Consider the following 21,048-nt stretch of genomic DNA (forward strand, 5'->3'; position numbering starts at 1 on the left):
GTGAGAGCTGTGTTCTTCTGAGTATCCCACTGCACTTACACAAGGCTTCTGAATAATTTCATTTAGATACTTTCATGTGTATTTTGATCCTGGCTATGTAAAAATAATCTAAAGTCATAGCCAAGGTTGGAATATTGCGATATTAACACTAACATGATCAGCACCACTTGTCAGGTATGTTAATGGTACCCTTTCCCCCCTTTTCAGTCTGCTCTTAACTCACAATAATGAAGTAAAAAACTGTTTTAAAAGCCTGTTTTAACCCATATAGTATGAGTTATCACACAGGAAAACTCCACGGGCAGCCCACACACCAACTGAGCAGTGGTGGCTAACACCAACAGGGAGAGTTAAGCTAGTTTCAGGTCAGGAGAGGACAGAATCACAAAGTCAGCGCTGGCAAGTTTGGGGAGTGAGATATAATGATAAATCGTCTCTCTCAGACGCCTCAGGACTTCTCTGTAGAACTCTGTGTTGACAGTCTGACCGTAGGGGATGAATTCACATAGAGTGATGGGGAAAAATGAAAGGCGTGCCCCTGAGCACTCTTGACCTGGTGCACCACCTTCAGGCTTGGATGTCGAGTCTTCCTTTGAGGACTCCTGTTTGGTCTCTGGATAGTCACTGGTGATGAGACTTGGTTCCAGCACCAGTGATGCTCCTCAACATGAAAGTCTTGTCAGTTTGAAAATGAAGTTCATGCTTGCTCTGTAAATAAGTCTGAGATCCATGGGAACATGTTTCTGATTAATTTCTCTTCAACAAAGTGTACAGCTTCAAAGTTAATACAGTTAAAGTATAGCTGAAGATCAGTGGCTATGATGTGTATGACCATCGGTGACTGGTTTGTCACATGTTCCTCAGGTGTATACCGCAGCCTGCAGCAGTCCTACAACATCAGCTCCCAGGACATCCTGATGGCGATGGACTACTGTGAAGAGTCGCTGCAGGAGATCGACATCACGTCCTTCCTGCAAACGCTTTGTGGACACATCAGGGTCTTCAGAGATCACGGCAAGGCTCCAGGATGGGGAGGAGGGAATCTGAAACCTTCGAGGAGCCCTGCCACCTTCATCATTGGGGAAGCTAAGGAGGAGCAGTCAGATGACAAAGCTGCTGTGGCCTCTTCATCCAGGTGAAGCTAATGGAGTCATCACAATCAGATTAAATGCTACAAAGTTTTTGAGGAACCTGCATAAGGATTTTCTATTTGGCATAATCAGCATTTATAATGGTAAAGTGTAGTGTAAGAAAGTTCAGTGTGAGTGTACAGTCTGAATAACAGACCATCAAGCAGTGTTAGGGAAAATAATAATGGCATGATGGTATGACCATCTTCTTCCACCAGATGGTGCTGTTGGAGTGGGTGAAACTCATCAACACAGGGTTTTTCTTTATGTTCTGATGTTAGTGTGACATACACATACTTTATTTATTTTGCACTTTTCTTCAGAGAAAGTCTTAAAAAAGAATTTAAAATGTAGAAAATAATAGAACAAGTATAAAACATCCAGAGATCATTAAAAGGAAAAAAAACACGGATAATTACAGTTCAGTTTAAATTGTATTTATCTAGTGCCACTTCACACGGTGCTTTATATTGTAAGGTAAAGACTTTACTAAATTGTGGGGGGAAAAAACAACAATCAGACCATCCTCTATGAGCAAGCACTTGGTAAATGTGGGGATGAAGAACTCCCTTTTAACAGGATGATGGTAGAACCAGACTCAGGGAGGGGCAGCCTTCAGGAACAATTGGTTGGAGGGTGAGGGATAAGAGAGAACAGCAAATGGGACAAAACATAAACAACGGGGCAGAGTAAGGAAAAGGTAAAGACATGCAAAAGAAGGGAGCGGTGAAGCCATGCTCAGTGCATCAGTGGAAGCCCCCCAGCAAACCATCTATTATTTATGTTGCTACACAACATAACTAAGAGATGGTTTATTGTCACCTAATTTAATTTACCAAAATGTTTGTAATCTGAAAAGTAGAGAAAGTGTCTCCTGAACCCAATCTGGGAGCTGATTGCACAAGACATGGGCAAAATGTCCTGTGCAATCAAGACACGTTGCCCTTACTGAAGTACTGAAGGCAAGTAAAAAATAAAGAAGTTTGACCTTATGTAAACCATTCACAGATAGCAGTGATGTAACTGATGGCTCATTCAAATCAAAGGAACAAAGCTACCACACAGTGCTGCCGACTGACCTTCAATTAATAAAATCTGTGAACACGTTTGCCTGCAAGCTGATACTGTGAGCTTGTGTTTACAGCCCTTGAATTTAGATTACTGTCAGTCTGTTGGCCTCTTTCCCTTCCATATAACAGTTAATGTGTTAAACTCATTCTGCAATCAGGTTCCTGTTATCTGACACGATTATTAATTGTGTGATATTTCGGGCTGCAGTATTGAAGTGGAGGACACCAGTGAAGCTGAACCCAGAGGAATTCTGGATTCCTCTGCGCCTACATCTCCACCGATCAAGGACGAGTCTAAGAAGGGAAAGATCCCAGAATTCCCTCTGACGCTGCTTCAGACGCAGCCCAAGTGTGAAGTGTACCCAGATCTGCACAAAATAATACAGGTAGTGTCTGAAGGTTAATCCCACACTCTTAAAGCTGAAAGTAAGCCAACAGTGTTAAACTGATGTTTACATTTGAAACAGGATAAATTCATGGAGATCCTGTCTCAGTATTTCAAAAGTGTTCCCTCCAATCCGCACTACTTCTTCTACTCTCCACCATCATCCAAGAAGGAGGTGGGTTTGCTATCGATTTGTTTCATCATTGTATATCGCACAACATATCAGACATAAATAGGGAAGGAAATTATGCTGTTTTATTTAAACACAGCACAGAGATTTGGATAAATCACATTTTGGATTAAAAACAAAACAATGCATATGTAACTTTTAAAAAGTGGAGACACAAACCAAAGAGAGAGATAAATGATGTCTGAACATGAACCTTGGCACTGTGCTTTTTTTCCACAGGAGTCGGAGGACGGTGAGGTCAAAGGAAGGCCAAATGAAGAGCTGCTGTCGGAGGCTGAGCCGGCTACCGAGGACGGTAAAGGCCATTCTGACAAGTTTATCTTTAAGTTAGGTTTCTGCAGCTATAGACACCTGTTAGCCACCTGTTAGCCACTTAAAATGATCACAGATAGTCAGAATTATTCAGTGAAGGGCAAGCAAGTGATGTCACCTCTTTCTGAGGTGTCAGACAGATGTCGTTACATTTTTATATTTATATATACATTTTTATGTTTGGACACGGACACAAAAACATATTTAAGTTATAGTTCTGTAATGAATTTGGGCTTAAACTCAAAATGTTGAACAAAAAAAATTTCAGGAATTCCAGCCATTCATACGGAGTCATTTATGGAGTCCTTAATTGCCTGGAATTCAGCAGTGCAGTTGGGAGAACAAAGTCCAGATGTTGTTTGTGGCTGCAGACAATGCCGTGCACAACAGGAGAAGACCAAGACTCAGCTTGGTTGATGCGAGGGTGTGGTCTGGGGAGAAAGCATAGCATGGAAGATACACAGGGGTCCTGTGGGTCATTAAAGCCATAAAGATTTTATGATCCTTATGACTATTTTAATTAGTTCGTTTTCAGCCGATGTTAAAGTGAAGCCAGTCCCACCAAAACACCAGGGTCAGGATTTCAGTTTGCTTGCTACTTTGTGCAGAAAATGTGCCGGCCTCCTGCATCATGACGGAGAGCGACACAGATTTGGTGGTGGAGTATGAGGAGCAACCAGGCACCAGCTCCCACAGAGAGGGTGAAGACCAGTCCCTGTCAGACTCCAACACTGTAAACCAGGACCAGGACTCCTTCAGCATCCTGGACGGAGACTCCCTGCTGGAGACCGAGGCCCCACAGCTGGACATGCCACCGCTGTTTGTCCATATTACCTGCTCCATCAACATGAAGAGCTGCCATGGCTCCATGCCCATACAGACACTACCCACCTGCCTAGGTGAGTATAGCTGACACGCCATGTTGATGTAGTTGGTCTCAGCAGCTCGTGTTTCTATTTCTTCTATAAATCACCATTGTTGACATTTTAAAGGGTCGACTCTTCATCATTCAGACTGCTGAGTTTGTTGCAGAGCTTATTTCAGTGTTCTGATTGCAGGTGAGGTCATTTCCTGCCTGGAGAATGCCAAGGCCGTTCAGTCTGTAGATCTGAACGAACTTTCAGTCACGCTGGATATTTTTGTCCTGACGCTGCCTCTGGAGATCGAAGCCATGACTGATTTCCATCATAACAGGTGAGTCAAAGCATGAGTGCAATCACATTTTTACAAGTTTGGTGAAGAAAGAAAGATTATTGCTTATTCTGTAATGAACTTCTGAAATGGCCTTGAAACAGTTACTGAAACCTCTTTGGCCAGATTTCACTCACTTCTCTGGATTTGACTGCAAACAGGAAACAGAATGAAAAGAGAGTTCAACTGGTGGAAAATCAGCCTTAAAGAGACTGATTCAAATCAGAGTTAAAGTGGCTGTCTGCACTCTGCACTCCTTTCGTGAATCAAAGTGGCTTCAACTGAAATGAACCAATAAGCCCACACCTTTGAAAGACAAACATGAAAAAGTGGACTGCTGTTTGTCAACTTTTATGAGTCCAAATGCTCATTACCCCTCCTTGCAGGCTAGTGACCTGTCCAGGATGTACCCCTCCTCGCAGCCTATGACAGCTGGGATCGGCTCCAGCCATCCCATGAGGATGGATGGATGGATGGATGGATGGATGGATGGATGGATGGATGGATGGATGGATGGATGGATGGATGGATTTAATGCTTCTTGGAGAATGTCAATTAGTTAGTTTTGGGGGCAGCACGGTGGCGTGGTGGTTAGCACTGTTGCCTCACAGCTAGAAGGTCTGTGTTCGAATCCATTTTGGCCCGGGCCTCTCTGTGTGGAGTTTGCATGTTCTCCCCGGGTCTGTGTGGGTTTTCTCCGGGTTCTCCGGTTTCTACCCACAGTCCAAAGACATGCAGTTAGTGGGGTTAGGTTAACTGATGATTCTTAATTGCCCATCAGTGTGAGTGTGAATGATTGTCTGTTCTGTGTTAGCCCTGCGACGGGCTTGCGACCTATACAGGGTGTGCCCTGTGTCTTGCCATATGACAGCTGGGATAGGCTCCAGCAAACTCCCCCCCCCGACCCCAAATAGGATAAGTGGAAGAGAATGGTTGGATTAGCATTTTGGTACATCATTAACTTTTTATTCACCAAAGAAACAGTGACATTTTAAAGTAAAGAACAGATCTGTGAGACATCGAAGTTCATTTTAAAACACAGCTAAGCATCCTTTGCAGGGTCAGAGAGTTCTGCCTGCCTGAGCTGTTACTGACCTGTGACTGTGTATAACCACCCATAACACACATCTAAAAACACAAAGAATGCATGAGAAGAAAACTGCACAGCGTGAGTCTGGATCTCATTGAACATTTATGGAAAAGCTGGAACTCACAGCTGGTAGAAGGATCCCAACAAATCTGAGGAAAGCATAAACTGTGTTATCTGCCTCTGAATTTCACTGAGGACTGCAGGAGCAAATGTGCTGGACATGTTTTCTGTCTCAAATATCACTAGATTAATTTTTTTATTACTATTTTTAAACTAGTGTTTTTTAACATCTTTCTTTCTATGTAATATTTCATTGTTTTGTTTCTTGATTTATTACAGTCACAACTGTCAGTCGGCTGAACGGAGTGAAAAAGAGCTGAAAGTTCACAGAAAAGATTTTATTAATTCTGGCACCCTGTTGTCATTGTTTCTTCCCTCTGTGGGGAAAAACAAGCAATTTGAAGAAAATAATACATTGTAATCAGTCAGTAATTGCTTATTTTAGATGATAATAGTCAGATGAGTGAAAGCGATCATTAATAGCAGCACCAGAGTGAAACTTTTGGCAGGATTTGTGTGTTTTGTATGAGACACATAGAAAATGAATTAGTCTGAATGATGACGCCGTGATTACGGCCTCACATCAGATCTCTCTGTGTACAGGTACACCTCAGAGAGCAGTGTGAATCGTTCACCTGGACAGCCCTCCTCCTATCGCTCTGACGATGAGCTGATGGCCGTCTGGGACGGTCTGAGGGGAGGCAGTGTCAATGGGATCTCTGGTGACCCCTTATCCAAACTCCCACTTCCTCACAAGTTAGCAATCCTGGCCACAATGGATGAGGTGAGTCTTCACTCACGTTACAGCTTCACTTTTCCCAAATGTGCAGTGTTTTTTAAGGCAGTCACACAGTTCACAGGAGCAGTTCTTTGCTTTCACTGCAGACTACACTGATCAGATATTTTGTGCTTTGCTGCGACTGTACACGTGCAGCAGCGTTGATCTTTTTCATGGTTTCTCTCCATGTGATTCAGATCCGCTGGCTGCTGGAGGATGAGATCGTCTCTGCTCTGCGTCACTCCCGGGTCATCAGCTCGGCCACGCTGCAGAAAGTGGCGGAACACGTTTTACGCTCCAGCGGTCGACCGCACTGCCACTGCGAGGACGTCCCACTTCAGTTTGTCTTTGGGCCCGAACAGTCTCTGGAAAAATTCAAAGAGGCAGGAAGAAAACACAGAATTAAAACTCAGATTCATCAGATCATAATATGCTTCTTTGAATACGCCACAACCAACACATTCATTGTCATTTTTTATCTCCACTCCAGTCGAGCTGCTTCTACACACCAGACATGCGTGATTTAAGTGTATAAAGTAAAACTCTGAGCTATCTCTTGGTTATTTTTGTATAAATGGACATATGAATATGATGTCTGTTTATCTTGCAGGAGTTTCGCAGGATGTCTTTCTCTGGCTATGTGTTGAATGGAGAACAGGCCGGTTTCTACTACATGTCACTGAGCAGACTGCACCCTCAGAGGATGTGTGAGACCAAGAGGCTGTCTGAGAGCACTGCATCTCCCCCACAACACCATACCACCACCACCACCACCACCACACCCCGCGCTGCAGCTCAGGTGGAGGCCGCGCCACGTGAGAGTGAAGCGGAGGCTTGGGCCGACGGCGAGGTGAGATGCATCTGTCACCGTGATGTGTGGAGGAGGCGGAAAAATACTTAACATCAGCCTTTATCTGCCCATTCTAAGTATTCAGTTTTGTTTTTATGAGCTATTTGACATCAGCAAATATCTGTGATCAGAAATAAATCCCTTTAAATTTGAAGACTTTCTGTTAGTGGAGTTTATCTTCGAAGTGCTGCAGGAACTTTGTCTTTCAGCGCTTCAAACAAAATGACACCAGTTTTTACTTCTGTGCAGAGCGAGGACAAGAAGCCCGTCAGTGTTGCTGCTGACGCTCTCAGTGACACAACTGCAGAAGCTGGTGACTCAGTCAAAGCCTTGAAGCCGGAAGCAGATGACGCTGTTAGCATGCTGGGGGACAGAGGTCAGCCCGGTACCCCCCAGCTTCAGACGGAGAGCTGCACAGAGTCCAGCTCACCCCCGAAGACACCATCGAGTGTCAGCCTGGCTGAGTCCGTGCAGTCAGCCTCCCACAGTGAGTCTCACAGTCACACTGCGTACCTGTTACCTGTGTAACTAATATAATTAAGGTATTTCTGTTTACTTATCCTTAGCTCTCCAGTGTTTTGTGACATAATGATTCACTATTTTTTATTGGGCTTATATCATCATACAAGTCCAGTGACTTATAAAATACCTTACACAGGGAAATTCATGTGCACCCAAAACACAACTGATAACAAGATAGATTAGATGGAGTAGCTCTATAAAATATGAGAAAACAAAATAGCTCAGTAAGGCAAAAAATTACACAAAAGAAAAAAGTTCAATTAAGTAGAAAAAGTAATAAAGAAGCTTAATAAGAAAAACAAACTAAATATAATACAAAATTGAGCTTAATAAATAAAAACATAAACACAGATTTTTGCAGCACGATGCGCTCTTCAGGGTTTTAGTTTCAGAACTGTAGTGTAGTCTTTGGACAGTAGCTCTTCTCCTCTGACTTTGATCTGTGACTGTCATAAAACTTTCTTTCCTCAGTTGGCGGCAAAGTCAGGCCAAGTCGAGTGCAGAGCGTCGTCTCCAGCCAAGGCAGCCTGGACTCCGACATGCAGGGTAAGTGCTGCACAAAGCTGTGGCCTGTTTCTGCAGGTAACACCTGCAGTGTTAAATCAGCCACATTCAAAACACACAGTTCCAGTTTCAGGTTAATCTCTGCTTCGCAGCTCTGCCTTATGGACAATTCACATCAATGCATCTTCAGAGAAATGGTGGAAATATGTTAAATGATAACATCATAATGCTGTTTTGCTGTATTTAAAGGTTATGATGGTGGCAGCAGCGACTCCGAGTGCGAGAGCCCCACCCTGGATGAGCTGGAGTGCCAGTCACCACTTATGCCAGATTTCTGGCTCATTGTTAAGATTCACCAGGACCGAGTGACTGTCTACTCCCACTCCAGGTCAGAGAAACCTCCGAAAAGGCTTTTAATATCTTCAAATTATTTACTGCTCTGTCTATTTTTCATTTCATTAACCAATGACAAAACATGATCTGGAGTACAGACGAGTAACAGGAGTGAAAGGGAGGAAAACAAAAATGATCCATCTAAATAACTTAAAGTTTTAGCAAAGAAGCCCCTGGTTTAACGATTATTCCTGGTTTCTTAGACATGAAACGATGAAACAAACTTGAACAGAGGGAGACGCTTATTAGGCAGATCGGGTTTCTGTTTTGCATCATTTTCACATTTGTGTATTCAGATATTACATGTATTATTCATTTCTAACACAATTTTCACTGCACAAGTTACACATTCTTCACTTTTCCTTTCTGATGGTAATAATTTTTTAGAATTAGCTTCTCAGTGATTTGCTTCAGAACTCTCTGAGAACCAGAGCTGTGAAAATCCACATTCATGTGATATTTGCTGTGTTTGGTGATTTATAGATTTGAATTCTGTGCAACTCACGTGAACAGGTTTGCATCATCTTCCTTAATAAGTCCAGACTGGTAACCAGGCATTCTCTTCTTAATAGAAACGATTTTGGATGTACCGTTATCCCTACATGGTCACATTCACACCACAGTGCCAATAAATTTACTTTAGTACGGTTACTTCCAGTTATTACTATTAAATAGGAGTTTGTGGCTCGTGATATCAGTGAAGGTGTCATTTCTGGCTGGTCATAAGAGCAGCGTATACTTCAGGGTTAAAAGTAAAATTTCGTTTTATTATGTGTCCTGTTCTTTGAGACTTTATTTTCAGTTTATACGTCTTCCAGGCAGAAACCTCTCCTTGCCGATAGTGAGAGTTTCGGGCTCGCTCTCATACTCTCGATCGTGACTGTGCATTCTTTGGATGTGTTGTTTTGTAACAGGTGCTTCAGTGAGGGACGAGAAGTCAGCGCTGAGGAGCTGGAGAAGAAGGAGGACGAGCAGGAGTTGCCGGAATACTTACGGCTGCATCAAATGGTGGTCAGGAAGATCGGAGAAATCTGCAGAATCGTCAACCAGGTAGTTACAACAGCACCCGATAAGAACACTGCATCATTATTCTTTTCAAAAAGCACATGATACTGATGAGAAAGTCACAGGAAGGAAGGAAAGCACGTTATCATTTCATGGCATTATTAATGGGGCAAAGAATTAGAAAAACATAACGCACACAACGATTTCTGAGTTTGTCTTGCAAAGTTTTTTTTGTTTTTTAAGTTTTATCTGTTTCTGTCTGTGCCCAGAAACTGACTGTCAATCCATATTAATTATTTCTGCAGCCTGAGGCGTGTGCTGTTTTTGAAAGATTGTTTTGATTGATTGATGGCTTGAAATACCAAACATGTATTGGCATCAGTTAAATGTACTTTCCCACAACCAGCAAGCCTTGGGTGAGAGCAGGCAGTGCGAATGGGTCCGAATGTAATTTTCTTAGTTTTTTCTTTCAGCAAACTCAGCAAATTTAATATTAATTGCTATGTTATTTTCATTCCTAGTAAATGATTGCATATAACATTTAAGAGGATTGAAGCTTGTGTTTTCTCTTCACTGTTTCCACTCTGTGTTTGCAGCGTATGCTGCTCCAGGACCTGCACGACAGCCATCTTTGTAACAAACTGCTGGTGGCTGAGAGTGAGGAAGACATTTGGAAGAGCGAGCCTCACTACAGGCCGAGGCTCAACACCTCTGACGGTGAGTCAGAAAGAGATGCAGATAGTTTTACAGTGGTTTATTTTTATTTTTTTAAATGTTTTTAGGGATATACATCATTTCAAATCTTCTGTGATGTCACACTGTAATGTCTGCTCTTTGCACTTGCATTTGTAAATATTCATATTTCTCTAACCACACAGATTACAGCACGGAGGAGAGCTACCAGGCCAGAGATTATCTGGCTGCCACCATGCAGTTCATCCCAGGGCACTTCGCCTGCGATGTGGTTTGGAGCACCATCATCTACATTCATCCCCGCCTCAAGATGGGACCCAACAGGGGTGAGTGTGGCTTTAAAGATACACTGTCAGTTCAGTTCAGTTTTATTTATATAGCCCCAATTCACAACAACAGTGCAAGTTCAACACAGTTCAAGAGCTTGATATTTTAAGGTAAACCCCAACAATCAAATGATCCCTTATCAGCAAGCAGTTGGAATGAAAAACTCCCGTTTAATAGGAAGAGACCTCCAGTAGAACCAGACTCAGTGACAGGCAACAAGCTCCCACATCCGTCTGGGAGGTGAGGGGAAAGAATGGAGACCAAAGGAGAGCGTAGGGCAGCAAGGACAAAACACAAGACACTTTAAAACATCAGGTCAGCCGTAGTGCTTCTACGTAAGATAATTATATACTTCAAGGGAGCAGTATGTAGGATAGTCTTTTATATTTTACGTTTTTATTATTGTATGTTCACTTGCAGCTATGAATCTTTGAATCTGTATTATTTTTGATTGAGTCCTTTATATCTACATAAGGTGTCGGTTCTGTTTCATGGATAACTGCCATGTTTTGGTTGTGATCCAACTTTTTCCAGTACCAGTATGTTACTGATGCCCACCTGCTGATAGCGAGCACTGATCTGATACCGGTGTTAAATTAATAGAGTATTCCTCACTATGTGGAAGAAGCTGGAAATACATTTTTATATGTTTGATAGTAAAATAACATGTGACAATAGGACCAAGATAAACAAAATGAAAAGTAAGAGACTGTTATTAACCCAACGTATCTGCCCTAGGCTCATTTGAGCTCCGTGTGAGCCATTACTGGATATTGCTGATTATTAATGAAAATAATTGCAGTTAAATATCCACTGTAGGAAGTTAAGAAACTATTTTACTGTAAAATGAAATGCCTGCCAATAATAACAGTGAAACCGAAGTTAAAGCAAGTGGCCTCTCAGTAGGTCACTGACCTCTGCCCGACAGTGACTCGAGTCAGAGCAGCCACTGCTGGTTGTTGCTGTGGGCTGCGTTTGAGAGTAGCTCAGTGTGTAATTGATTTATGTTCACATTCCAGCAATCTCCAAAACAGCTGTCACATTGATCTTGTTTTCATATTTTGATTAATTATCTGCTTATTAGGGTTGGACCATTTATTTTTGATAGAGTGAACATCATGTTCATAAAAATCAATGGATTTATTCTGTAAACATCATATTCTTGTCAATATTTTTGTCTCCCTGTCGCAGCGATCCAGGCGCTGCGCTCTGTGCTCAACGCGTTCTGTGTGGTCAACAGGAAGAACATGTTTGTCTACCAGGAACGTACCACGAAATCAGTCTTCTACCTCAGGTTAGACTTCTTCCTAATCAATCTCTGTTATTCTCTGTTACGTCACTTCTTTGCTTTTCTACAGGGGAAAAGTATTTTTCAGCATTTCACCCTCAGATACTCCAAGAAAGTTGGCAATATAAACTTTCCTTTATATGCAAGGGCTTTGTGAGGATTATTGCGACACAGCTCTCCTCGACTCCTGAGATTTGGGGAGCATTTTCCATCTTGTCTGCTGGAGGCAAAAATCCACCCACAAATGTTCTTACAACAACAGTCTGGTAGAGGAGAAATCAAACTTCCTGGTAATTGAACTGCTGTCAAACAGGACATTGCAAGTAAACATAATTTTGTGATGTTCGTGCCAGATGGTGGAGCTTCCACATCGCAGTGAGATTGGAGGCAGCATTTCCTCTCAGCGCTTACCCAGCTCACCATTCACTTCACAGTAAAAACAGAGAGTCAGTAAGTGAACTAAACTTAATTTACTGACTCTGTTGTGTTTAGCTAAAAATTTGCTAAAGCTAAACACAACACTTTGGAGTTATGCATGTCCATATATTTCATAAAACAGAGTACATGTCATTAAAATTACGTTTTTTTTAAACGTATTTGAAAAGAAAAGATTTGATCCCCTTTGATACAGTAAGGTCACTGTTGGCATTAGCATTACTGGCCACCAACCATTTTCTGTATCAGACTATAAACACCTTTAACTGAGGCGTCTATGGGGAGCCTCGAGTGGCCAGTTAAGGAACTACAGTTTTTGCTTCTACTTCCACTTTTTTTGCCACATGTTGCTGCTTGATATAATAGTTACCTTACAAATCATTGCATCCAATTGGTACTTACATTTAACACATCATCTTAACGTCATTTGCAAAATGGTTTTGTGTGAGGATCCATATTTGTGGCCCTGCTTTTAACCTTACTTTACTGAGATTGGCCTCAGGTTCATTTTATTTGCATAAGATCCATTGTAACACTTTCTAAATTGGGCTCAACAGTCTACACAGAGACTCTATATAAAGGCGTGTATACAGTCCGTCTGGGTTCGAATCCGCCTCGGCCCGGGCCTTTCTGTGTGGAGTTTGCTTGGGGTTTTTCCGGGTACTCCGGTTTCCTCCCCCAGTCCAAAGACATGCAGTTAGTGGGGTTAGGTTAATTGCTGATTCTAAATTGCCCCTCGGTGTGAATGTGTGAATGTGAGCTCTGCCTCTCTGCGACAAGCTGGCGACCTGTACAGGGTGTACCCAGCCTCTTGCCCTATGACAGCTGGGATAGGCTCCAGCACTCCCGCGACCCTGACAAGTATAAGTGGAAGAGGGAGGATGGATGGATGGATATACAGTCTGTGGTTCTTTACAAACCCCCTCTCTGTTATACTGCAGTATATTGTAACATCAGCTTGTAAACATCAGCACATAAGTAACTGTTTCCTTCAGAAACTATGACACATTGAATTTGGTTGTGTTATCCTATCTTTAGCTTTTAATCTTTGGTATTCAGTTTCTCAGGACCCGCTTTAAATAATGTATCCTAAACAAGCCGTCTCTTTATCATGGACCCCGCGACAGTGTCTCTGAGTATGAATTTAGGTTGGAGGGTGTGGTGTTTTAACAAGTGCGCCCTTAGCACAGGTATCACTTTTTGAAATAGTCGAGTCTCAATTGTTGGATGTCATTTATTGCTCAGGAAATCTCCCAGAAATCATGTAGCTAAAAAGCATCATACTAAATTTTAAGAATAAAACAGGAAACAAGTCTGATGTGTATTTGTGCTGTGATAAATACACTGGACAGCCATATGTAATGTTACACCTCACCAGAGTCCCTGCTTGGACATTATTTTTGATCAGGATTCAGATGTACTTATTGATTGGACAGTGATTGATTAGAACAGTTTATTTACACTTAAAGCAGCAAAGTGGCAGCAGATTGACATTTCCCAGAAACGGAGCCCGGAGACTTATTTTCTGAATAAGTATTGTAATTTACTTCTAATGTGTTTCAGATTTCCAGCACTTGCTTAACATCAGTGAGAGTGGTTTTCAGATAGATTAGACCAAGAAGGAACAAGAGAGTGTGTAACACTTACAGTATTAGCATATACATGTAGGTAAAGATGGTTCTCAAAGCAGCTTAAATGCATGATTATTACCAGCTCATCCAGAAAAAGAACAACTCACACGCCGCCTTCTTGTGCTCTCTTTCCAGACTCTGTGAAACGTCACTAACAGGGAAGTACTCTGACATGGATGGAGGCCTCCACATGAATCGCTCCATCGGGCTCGCCAGGAGTCAAGAGCCTTTGATGTCCGAGGAGCCGATAGTAAGTGAACAAATCAGACTATTCCCATTGGACTGCAACCAATAACACATTTTCATAGGGATTTATGCTGTTGCCTCATAAGCAAATGGCTACATACACTGTTGAAGATCAGACTCTGTAGTGGTTCTTTCCACAGCTGCAGACTGTGATATTTGAGCAGTTTATTACAGTCACAACCTGCAACATGAAACTCATAAGCTAGAGTACAATATCAGCTTTGATGTTTGTAGACTGTTGATGGATTAAAGAGCTATTATAAAGACTTGGAAAATACCTACAGAACTGTAGATGGTGACAAATGGCTGCAGTTACTCCACCATTTCTTTCCACTACAACTTCATTACAAAAGGGGGAGGACTCTGTTATGATTTTAAACCAGAATAGGCAAAGTCAAATACAGGTGTACAGTTTGGAACATTAAGAACGGTTATTTAAATAAATAGATTGTGCTCAGGCGTTCCTTCAGAGTCTGAGTTGGTTTGAGGAGTTGCACAGTTGGGCGGAGAGTGGGCAGGTAGGTAAGTATCGAGAGAGGCAAGGATCCAGGAATGAGGCTGGCAATCTGCTGGCTGGCACACGAGGGAAATCTAGTTAGCAAGGAAAATCCTCAGATAAGTGACTAGTTTGAGCCTGAATTGCTTTGACTACTGTAACGTTTTAGCAGAGAGTGGGTGGATGAGCTGGTCCTTAAATGCTGCAGGGTGATTAGGTGTTAAAGGGGCAGGTGTGCCAAAACTTGCCCACAGGCACGAACTTGGGAGAGAGAAAGCAGCAGCAGGAGAGATGTGGAGTGTGTGTCGGGCCGGTGCTGAAAGCATGCCGGGACCGTAAACGGATCAAACAAACAAGACTTTTGCTGCAAGAACTCAGCTAGATTTTCTGGGGGTCCCAAACCTTTCACGCTGCACAGTTTATCTCCATCAGTTCAGTTATTTCTTTGGTTTTTTCCCTTTTTTTTCTCCACATTTTTACTAGTTTTAACTTCATCAGATTGTCATTTCATGTTACATTTCTATTGTTTGTTTAGTGGACCTATTTTATAACAGCAGTCATACTGTTAAGATGTTCTTAGTGAAATTTGTTTCAGAATCTCTCTGAGGGATACAGGCTTAGTTTCCCAAACATGGATTAAATCTACTTTTAGGATAAAGTCTTTTTATGGCAAACTTTAGGGGTAGCATTAATCCAAGCATGGGAAACTGGCTAATAGTATCACTTCATTCATTTCTTACCAGGAGGTGGCAGGTTAAAGACCTTCTTACCTTCCTCTCTGATGATTAAGTCCTAGAAAGGTTCAGTGTCAAATCACCAAATGTGGTAAAATGGTTTTCATCCCTCCTGTACTCTTCCATAGACTTGGACAGTCAATATGGAGGACCACGGAAGCTGTACTGCGTGTCAGGTGGCTGCCCAAAATAAATTAAGAGACTTCATCCATAAAAAGCTCCAATAACTTCCTCTAGATAAATAATAATAGTCTGTATATGAGGGTTTGTTGCTTAATTGGATTAATAAAACAGGTTATTTAAGGCCTTTCATGAAAAGTCTTTTTACAAACATCTTCTAAAAGTTGCCAAAGGTCAGAGGATTCAGAAAGTTTTAGTTGTGTGACTGTGATTCTCAGTCCGGTGGTTCTCTGCAGCTTATCTGATGTTCTGAATGGGAGATTATACCACAGCCTGTCAGTCACCGGGTGCAGTCGATAAGGCAGGAAAGCAAGATGTTTCCAGCTATATTTCACTCAGATTCACTCTGGAAAAAGGGCTGATGGACAGTTTTGGAATGCACTTACATTACGCGGCAGAAGTAATTCTCATCTTCCTCTCACCATATTCCTGTGCCCATGGAGCAGGCAGAAAGGGTAACATGAAGTGAAGTATGAAGGACTGAGTGTTTGTCAGCACGCTCAGAGAGAGAAAACAGATGTCTATCAAAATGTGAACATGTACACGCACTGTTTACCAGTCATATTAGGCACGGGGGAGGGTTTAGGTACATTGGCAGGAGGCATGATTGCATTTGATGCCAAGTTCATGCACATATACCTCCCACAGAGATGCACTGTCACACACGAATTAAAGGATACCGGTGTAATCTGTATTGAGGTTTAAAATCACAGTACTGTTGCCAAGTTTTTGAGTCCTTTGATGTGTCTTTCAGGGCTCCAGGTCTTCTTTGGAGGGCTCTCGGCCAGTTGGACAAGTAGACAAGCACATCCTGCTGCTGGTTCATGGAGTGGGAAGTGCAGGTAAGAGCTGGGAAATATCGGGTCTTGAGAATAATTTTAAAGTTTTAATAGTGCGTTCCAGATGAAGTTGGAAGTCAGAATTTCCGAGAACATCTTAGAGTGTTCTCGGAAATTCTGCCAGCAGTAAACCTAAATAGTAGTAAAACTGTAAAACTTTTAATGTAATGCCACTGTTGTGTATTTGTGATAAGCTATGCACATAATAGATCACTGGACACCAGGAGTAAGATGAACTGTTCTCTGTTCCTAAGAACAAAGGTAGCAGCAGCATAACAGGTCCAAATGGTAACAACTGTAGCTGATTTTCACATCAGCTAGTCTTAGCTCATGTGATGGATTTAAGACTGGGCTGGGCTAAGATTATCTGATGGTCACTGGGCAGAAAACATGCCAGTAAAAAAAACCCCAAAAAATCAGATGTAGGTTTCATCAAAGGTTTTTATATATATTCCAGAACCAATCAATATAATAGAGAATGCAGTGTGTTAAAAGTGGCTTTCATAGCAGTAGTAGTAGTATCTCTTGTTGCAGGCTGCAAAATGTGGTTTAATGTCAAACAGTGTTAGTCCAACAATATTCAAAATGAACAAAACAAAAACAAAGGAAGCCACAGAATCAGTGCACCTGATGAGTAACGCTGCCAATTCAGCACTTACACCAATCATATCACAATGGTTGGGATTTCCCCCCCCATGTTTAACCCCTGCCTGCCCGCCTGCCCTGTTTAGCTGGTTGCAGCTCGGGCCTTCTCACAGATACACAGATGCTGGATGGACTGGTATTAATATTTTCTCTTTATTAACTTAAAGCACTTCTTTACAACAAACCACATTCACATCTCTCTCTCTCTCTCTCTCTCTCTCTCTCTCTCTCTCTCTCTCTCTCTCTCACACACACTCACACACACACACACACACACACACACACACACACACACACACACACACACACTCATTCAGTGCTTTATTTTGTGTGCTTTAAGTGCTTTTTACCCATCACACTGAGAAATGCATCAGGAGCAATTTGGGGTTTAGTATCTAGCCAAAAGACACTTTGACATGTGAGCCTGCTCTGCCCCCCCCCCCCCCCCCAAGATGTATTTCAGTCATTTTTTTTTTAAAGCAGAACAGGGAAAAAACAACTGCAAAATTGTGATAGTAAATTTATTTATTTTAATGCAACTACCACAGTTACTGTTAATATGAGATAAGCAACTTTGAAAACTTGTATACTTATCATGTGTCATAAATACAGACAGAGCATTTGTAAAAAAAAAAAACAACAAATTTAGCTGAAAAGTTAAGATCATTTTCAGTGTTGTAGAGACCTCTAACTCCATAGATGGGCCTGCATTAGTAAGCTACTGAACAACATGGCGGCTGCATTGTTGCACTGTTTCGATGAACAACGTGAGGGTCAACTGTGCTTGCTCTCCATTTTAGCAGCAATGTATTAGATTGTTCTGGAGCCATCTAATAAAGGGCTTTGGCATATATGTCGCAACACTCCCACATACAATGAAGTGCCCTTTATTATCTTAAGGACAACTGGATGGATTGGCATCAGATGTTTTTTTTTAATAGATTTTCGTGTCTCCTAAAATCTGATGAGTTGTTATCCATCACGATCATCAGGCACAAAGATGCAGAGGCCTTTTGGTGCCGTGTAGCAGTAAATGTAACTGAAGGCCTGCAGCAGCATGTGGGGCTCATCAGTGGAACAAGCTGGTGACTGATGCTGCCCCACTGCACTGATAGCATGGTGATGAGGGGGTGGAAACCTGCCAGAGCTGCACTTTTGCTAACACCCTCCACTGCTCCTCTCCTCTCACTGAGTGGGACTCGGGGGCATTTGTCACTTACCTGTTCTGCACCGGGTGAGTGTGACTCCCAAATTTAGAGGGACAGATGAATCTTGTTTTTCCTGACATAGATGTGAGATAACACTGCACACATGGCCACTATTGACTGTTGAGGGCAAGAAAAACCTACTACTGTGTGTACATCTTAGTTTTGTCTCACTGTGTAAGCAGTCCCCCAGCGATCGTTATATTTGAGATAATTTCTGTATGTTCTTGTATTTCGATGCCACTGGCCTTCAGTCAAACTCAGAATATTCAAGAAAAGAGGCTGAGAAGTTTGGGTGCAAAGATTTTCTGTTGAAAGCTGCTGTTGCTCCTGTGGACATGTTGATGGGGCTGTTGCACTGGGAATCTTGAGCTGTCTCAGGCAGGCAGGCTGGGATCTCTTTGTGGGTTCTCAAAGCATAACTCATTAAAATCCTCCTCTGCTTCTTGCACTCGTACTCTGAAATGATCTTTATTCTGCGGTATCACTGGATCGCTGTATTAAAGTCTCCTTGAAGTGTTATTGTTATTTTTCTTTTGTCAGCAGAAGAGCTGCTTTATTAAAATAGACCTAATATTATGCCTTTCCGTATTTTCTGTCATATAGAGTGCCACAATGGTATCATAAACATGGCCATCGTATGTGCGAGCTACACGCCTGAAATGACCATATTAGGAGTGTTTTCGCTCTGTGACATCATACGGAGCCAAGAGTAGAAAAATGTGTGAAACTGAATGTTCAGACTAAAGCCTGAACTTTTGGTTCACATGTATTATTTGACCTTATTATTTGGCCATCTTTAATATGAGCATTCACTATTGGAAAAGTATTAATATAAAAGAAAATAAGAGATGCCCTTTAAATACTTAGCTAAAGGCACACAAGAGTAAAAATGTTTCAGTCTGGATTTGTAAATTCCTTGGTTGAGACATTCCTAAAACTATGGTGTTTATTATTCCGGCATTGTGCCTTATTACAACTAAAAGCTGTTTCCCCTTGCTTTGGTTTTGCCCTTGGCACCACAAGCAGCCCACTCCCCATCGATCCAAAACGCCTCACTCTAGCACAACAGTGGGCATTTTTTTCCATCTCAACATCTTTTAATAAAGACCACAATTTTTTCCCCGTTTTTTAATTCACTTTTTTTCATTTGTGTATATGCAGCCAGTTCAAAGCAAAGTGCTTCATGCTTCCTTTATACTGGATTTCTAGGTTTGTAACAGAGGAGCACAGAGAGACCACAGACAGCAAACAGGATAAAACACAAACTACAGCAGGGCATAGACAAAAAATTAGCATATATCCAGAGATCAAATTTAATCTCACACAGCTTGATATACTCTTAAAAAAAACACACACACACACAAGGGCAGTCTGAAAATTTCATGCACACCCAGACAGTCTCTTTGTAAGCAAATCCTTTGGATTATTAAGTTCTGGACCTGGCGAATGGTTTGCCACCTGCACACAGATCTATGAAGACTTTAATCACCAACTTTAAGTCCCGTGTGCAGTGCACCAGCCAAAGGTGTGTGTTTGCAGCCTGAGGGTGACACAGGTCTGTTTTTTCACCGCTCGTTCAGGTCCGGAGATCACAGACGAGCTGGTGAAGGTGCTGCGTAAGCGCCTGGATGAAGCCACCTTGGACATCATCACTGTCATGCTTGTCAGGAACTGTAAGCTGACCCCAGCTGATGTAGAGGTACACTGCTCTGCTTTTCATTTTTATAGGGAAAAATACTTTTATTATTCCATATGCATTTTTTTTATTTGCATGTTGTTCTTCTGTAGTTCTGTGTGCATGGACTTGTGCAGTGCAATGAGTAAAATGTTGACTGCGTGTGGGTTTTGTTCTCCCTGGAGAATCCAGAAAGCACTTGTATGCACTCAGACTACTGAAAATTGCTTTAGATAAAAGCCTTCATCAAATGTTGTCTGGTCAGTTCATCCAGCCGTCAGGATCTCCAGCCACTGAGGTGATGACCTTCAGCCTCCCCCAGTACTGCCTCCCTTGGCTGTCTGCTGTTGCTCACTACCTCAAGCAGAACCTCCTCATCTTCCTGCATGTGCCCAAGTACACGGACATGAACACAGCACACCACTTCAAGGTACAATCCAAAATGTCACCGAATGTGTTCAGTTTGTTAGTCTTCACATGTTTTAAGACATACCTGAAAATCTAAGGTACTTATTGTAAATGAATATGTTAAAAACAGTTAAAAACCTTCCAAAATTAACCTGTGCTTGAATTGTAAAGAAACAACTGCTATGACTTTTTGTCCAAAACATCTGTGTATCATGTCGAAGAGATATCAGCTGAAGTTCAGCTAGGGCCAGGTTGTACTTTCTTATGACACTAATTTCTACATCAGGATGGTTTAGTGAGTCAGTGCAGTGACCAGTTTTTCCTGAAATCCAGTATGAAATGAAGAGGAAATGCCGATGGGATACAGAGGAAGCACTGTTACTAATATGGAAGTGCAGGTGTTCTTATGAATGGGACCACACAGAATGGCTGAAGCACCCAGGCTCTTTATCATCACCACCAACTCCAAGAAAGAAATCACATTCATTTCTGAAGTGGGGAAAAAAAATAAAATCAAATTTCTGTGAGGCCACAGGGCTGACCACCTGCTTAATTAAGACTGACACTTTACTTAGTTTAGATTAGATTAGATAAAACTATTAATCCCTTTAGGAAGATCTCATCAGGGATCACAAATATTTTCTTGCTTAGTCGGCAACTGCGTTTTGTTAAAACGCCCACCCCGTGGTGGAGAGTGATTACAAAAAGTACCTTTTAATGATGGCTTCCTTTCATTACATTTCTCAGTAAGCCACGACTGTGA

The 21,048-nt window shown here is 42.0% G+C and overlaps 1 protein-coding gene across 4 annotated transcripts in view; it reads left to right on the forward strand.

Moving 5' to 3' along the window:
• Positions 1-21,048, forward strand: part of szt2 (SZT2 subunit of KICSTOR complex) — a 98,390-nt gene that overhangs the window by 17,902 nt on the left and 59,440 nt on the right. For all 4 annotated transcript variants that reach the window (XM_030726926.1, XM_030726929.1, XM_030726928.1 and 1 more), the window contains 20 exons: positions 865-1,135; positions 2,409-2,586; positions 2,668-2,760; positions 2,995-3,070; positions 3,696-3,986; positions 4,146-4,281; positions 6,032-6,212; positions 6,404-6,589; positions 6,817-7,056; positions 7,306-7,543; positions 8,050-8,124; positions 8,332-8,470; positions 9,390-9,525; positions 10,077-10,197; positions 10,359-10,499; positions 11,692-11,794; positions 13,990-14,104; positions 16,265-16,352; positions 19,783-19,901; positions 20,143-20,307. In XM_030726926.1, coding sequence (XP_030582786.1) covers positions 865-1,135; positions 2,409-2,586; positions 2,668-2,760; positions 2,995-3,070; positions 3,696-3,986; positions 4,146-4,281; positions 6,032-6,212; positions 6,404-6,589; positions 6,817-7,056; positions 7,306-7,543; positions 8,050-8,124; positions 8,332-8,470; positions 9,390-9,525; positions 10,077-10,197; positions 10,359-10,499; positions 11,692-11,794; positions 13,990-14,104; positions 16,265-16,352; positions 19,783-19,901; positions 20,143-20,307 — 3,092 coding nt within the window. The remainder of the gene's footprint in view (positions 1-864; positions 1,136-2,408; positions 2,587-2,667; positions 2,761-2,994; positions 3,071-3,695; positions 3,987-4,145; positions 4,282-6,031; positions 6,213-6,403; positions 6,590-6,816; positions 7,057-7,305; positions 7,544-8,049; positions 8,125-8,331; positions 8,471-9,389; positions 9,526-10,076; positions 10,198-10,358; positions 10,500-11,691; positions 11,795-13,989; positions 14,105-16,264; positions 16,353-19,782; positions 19,902-20,142; positions 20,308-21,048) is intronic.

Source organism: Archocentrus centrarchus, chromosome 4 (assembly GCF_007364275.1).
Source record: "Archocentrus centrarchus isolate MPI-CPG fArcCen1 chromosome 4, fArcCen1, whole genome shotgun sequence".
In the NCBI taxonomy this organism is placed as follows: Eukaryota; Metazoa; Chordata; class Actinopteri; order Cichliformes; family Cichlidae; genus Archocentrus; species Archocentrus centrarchus.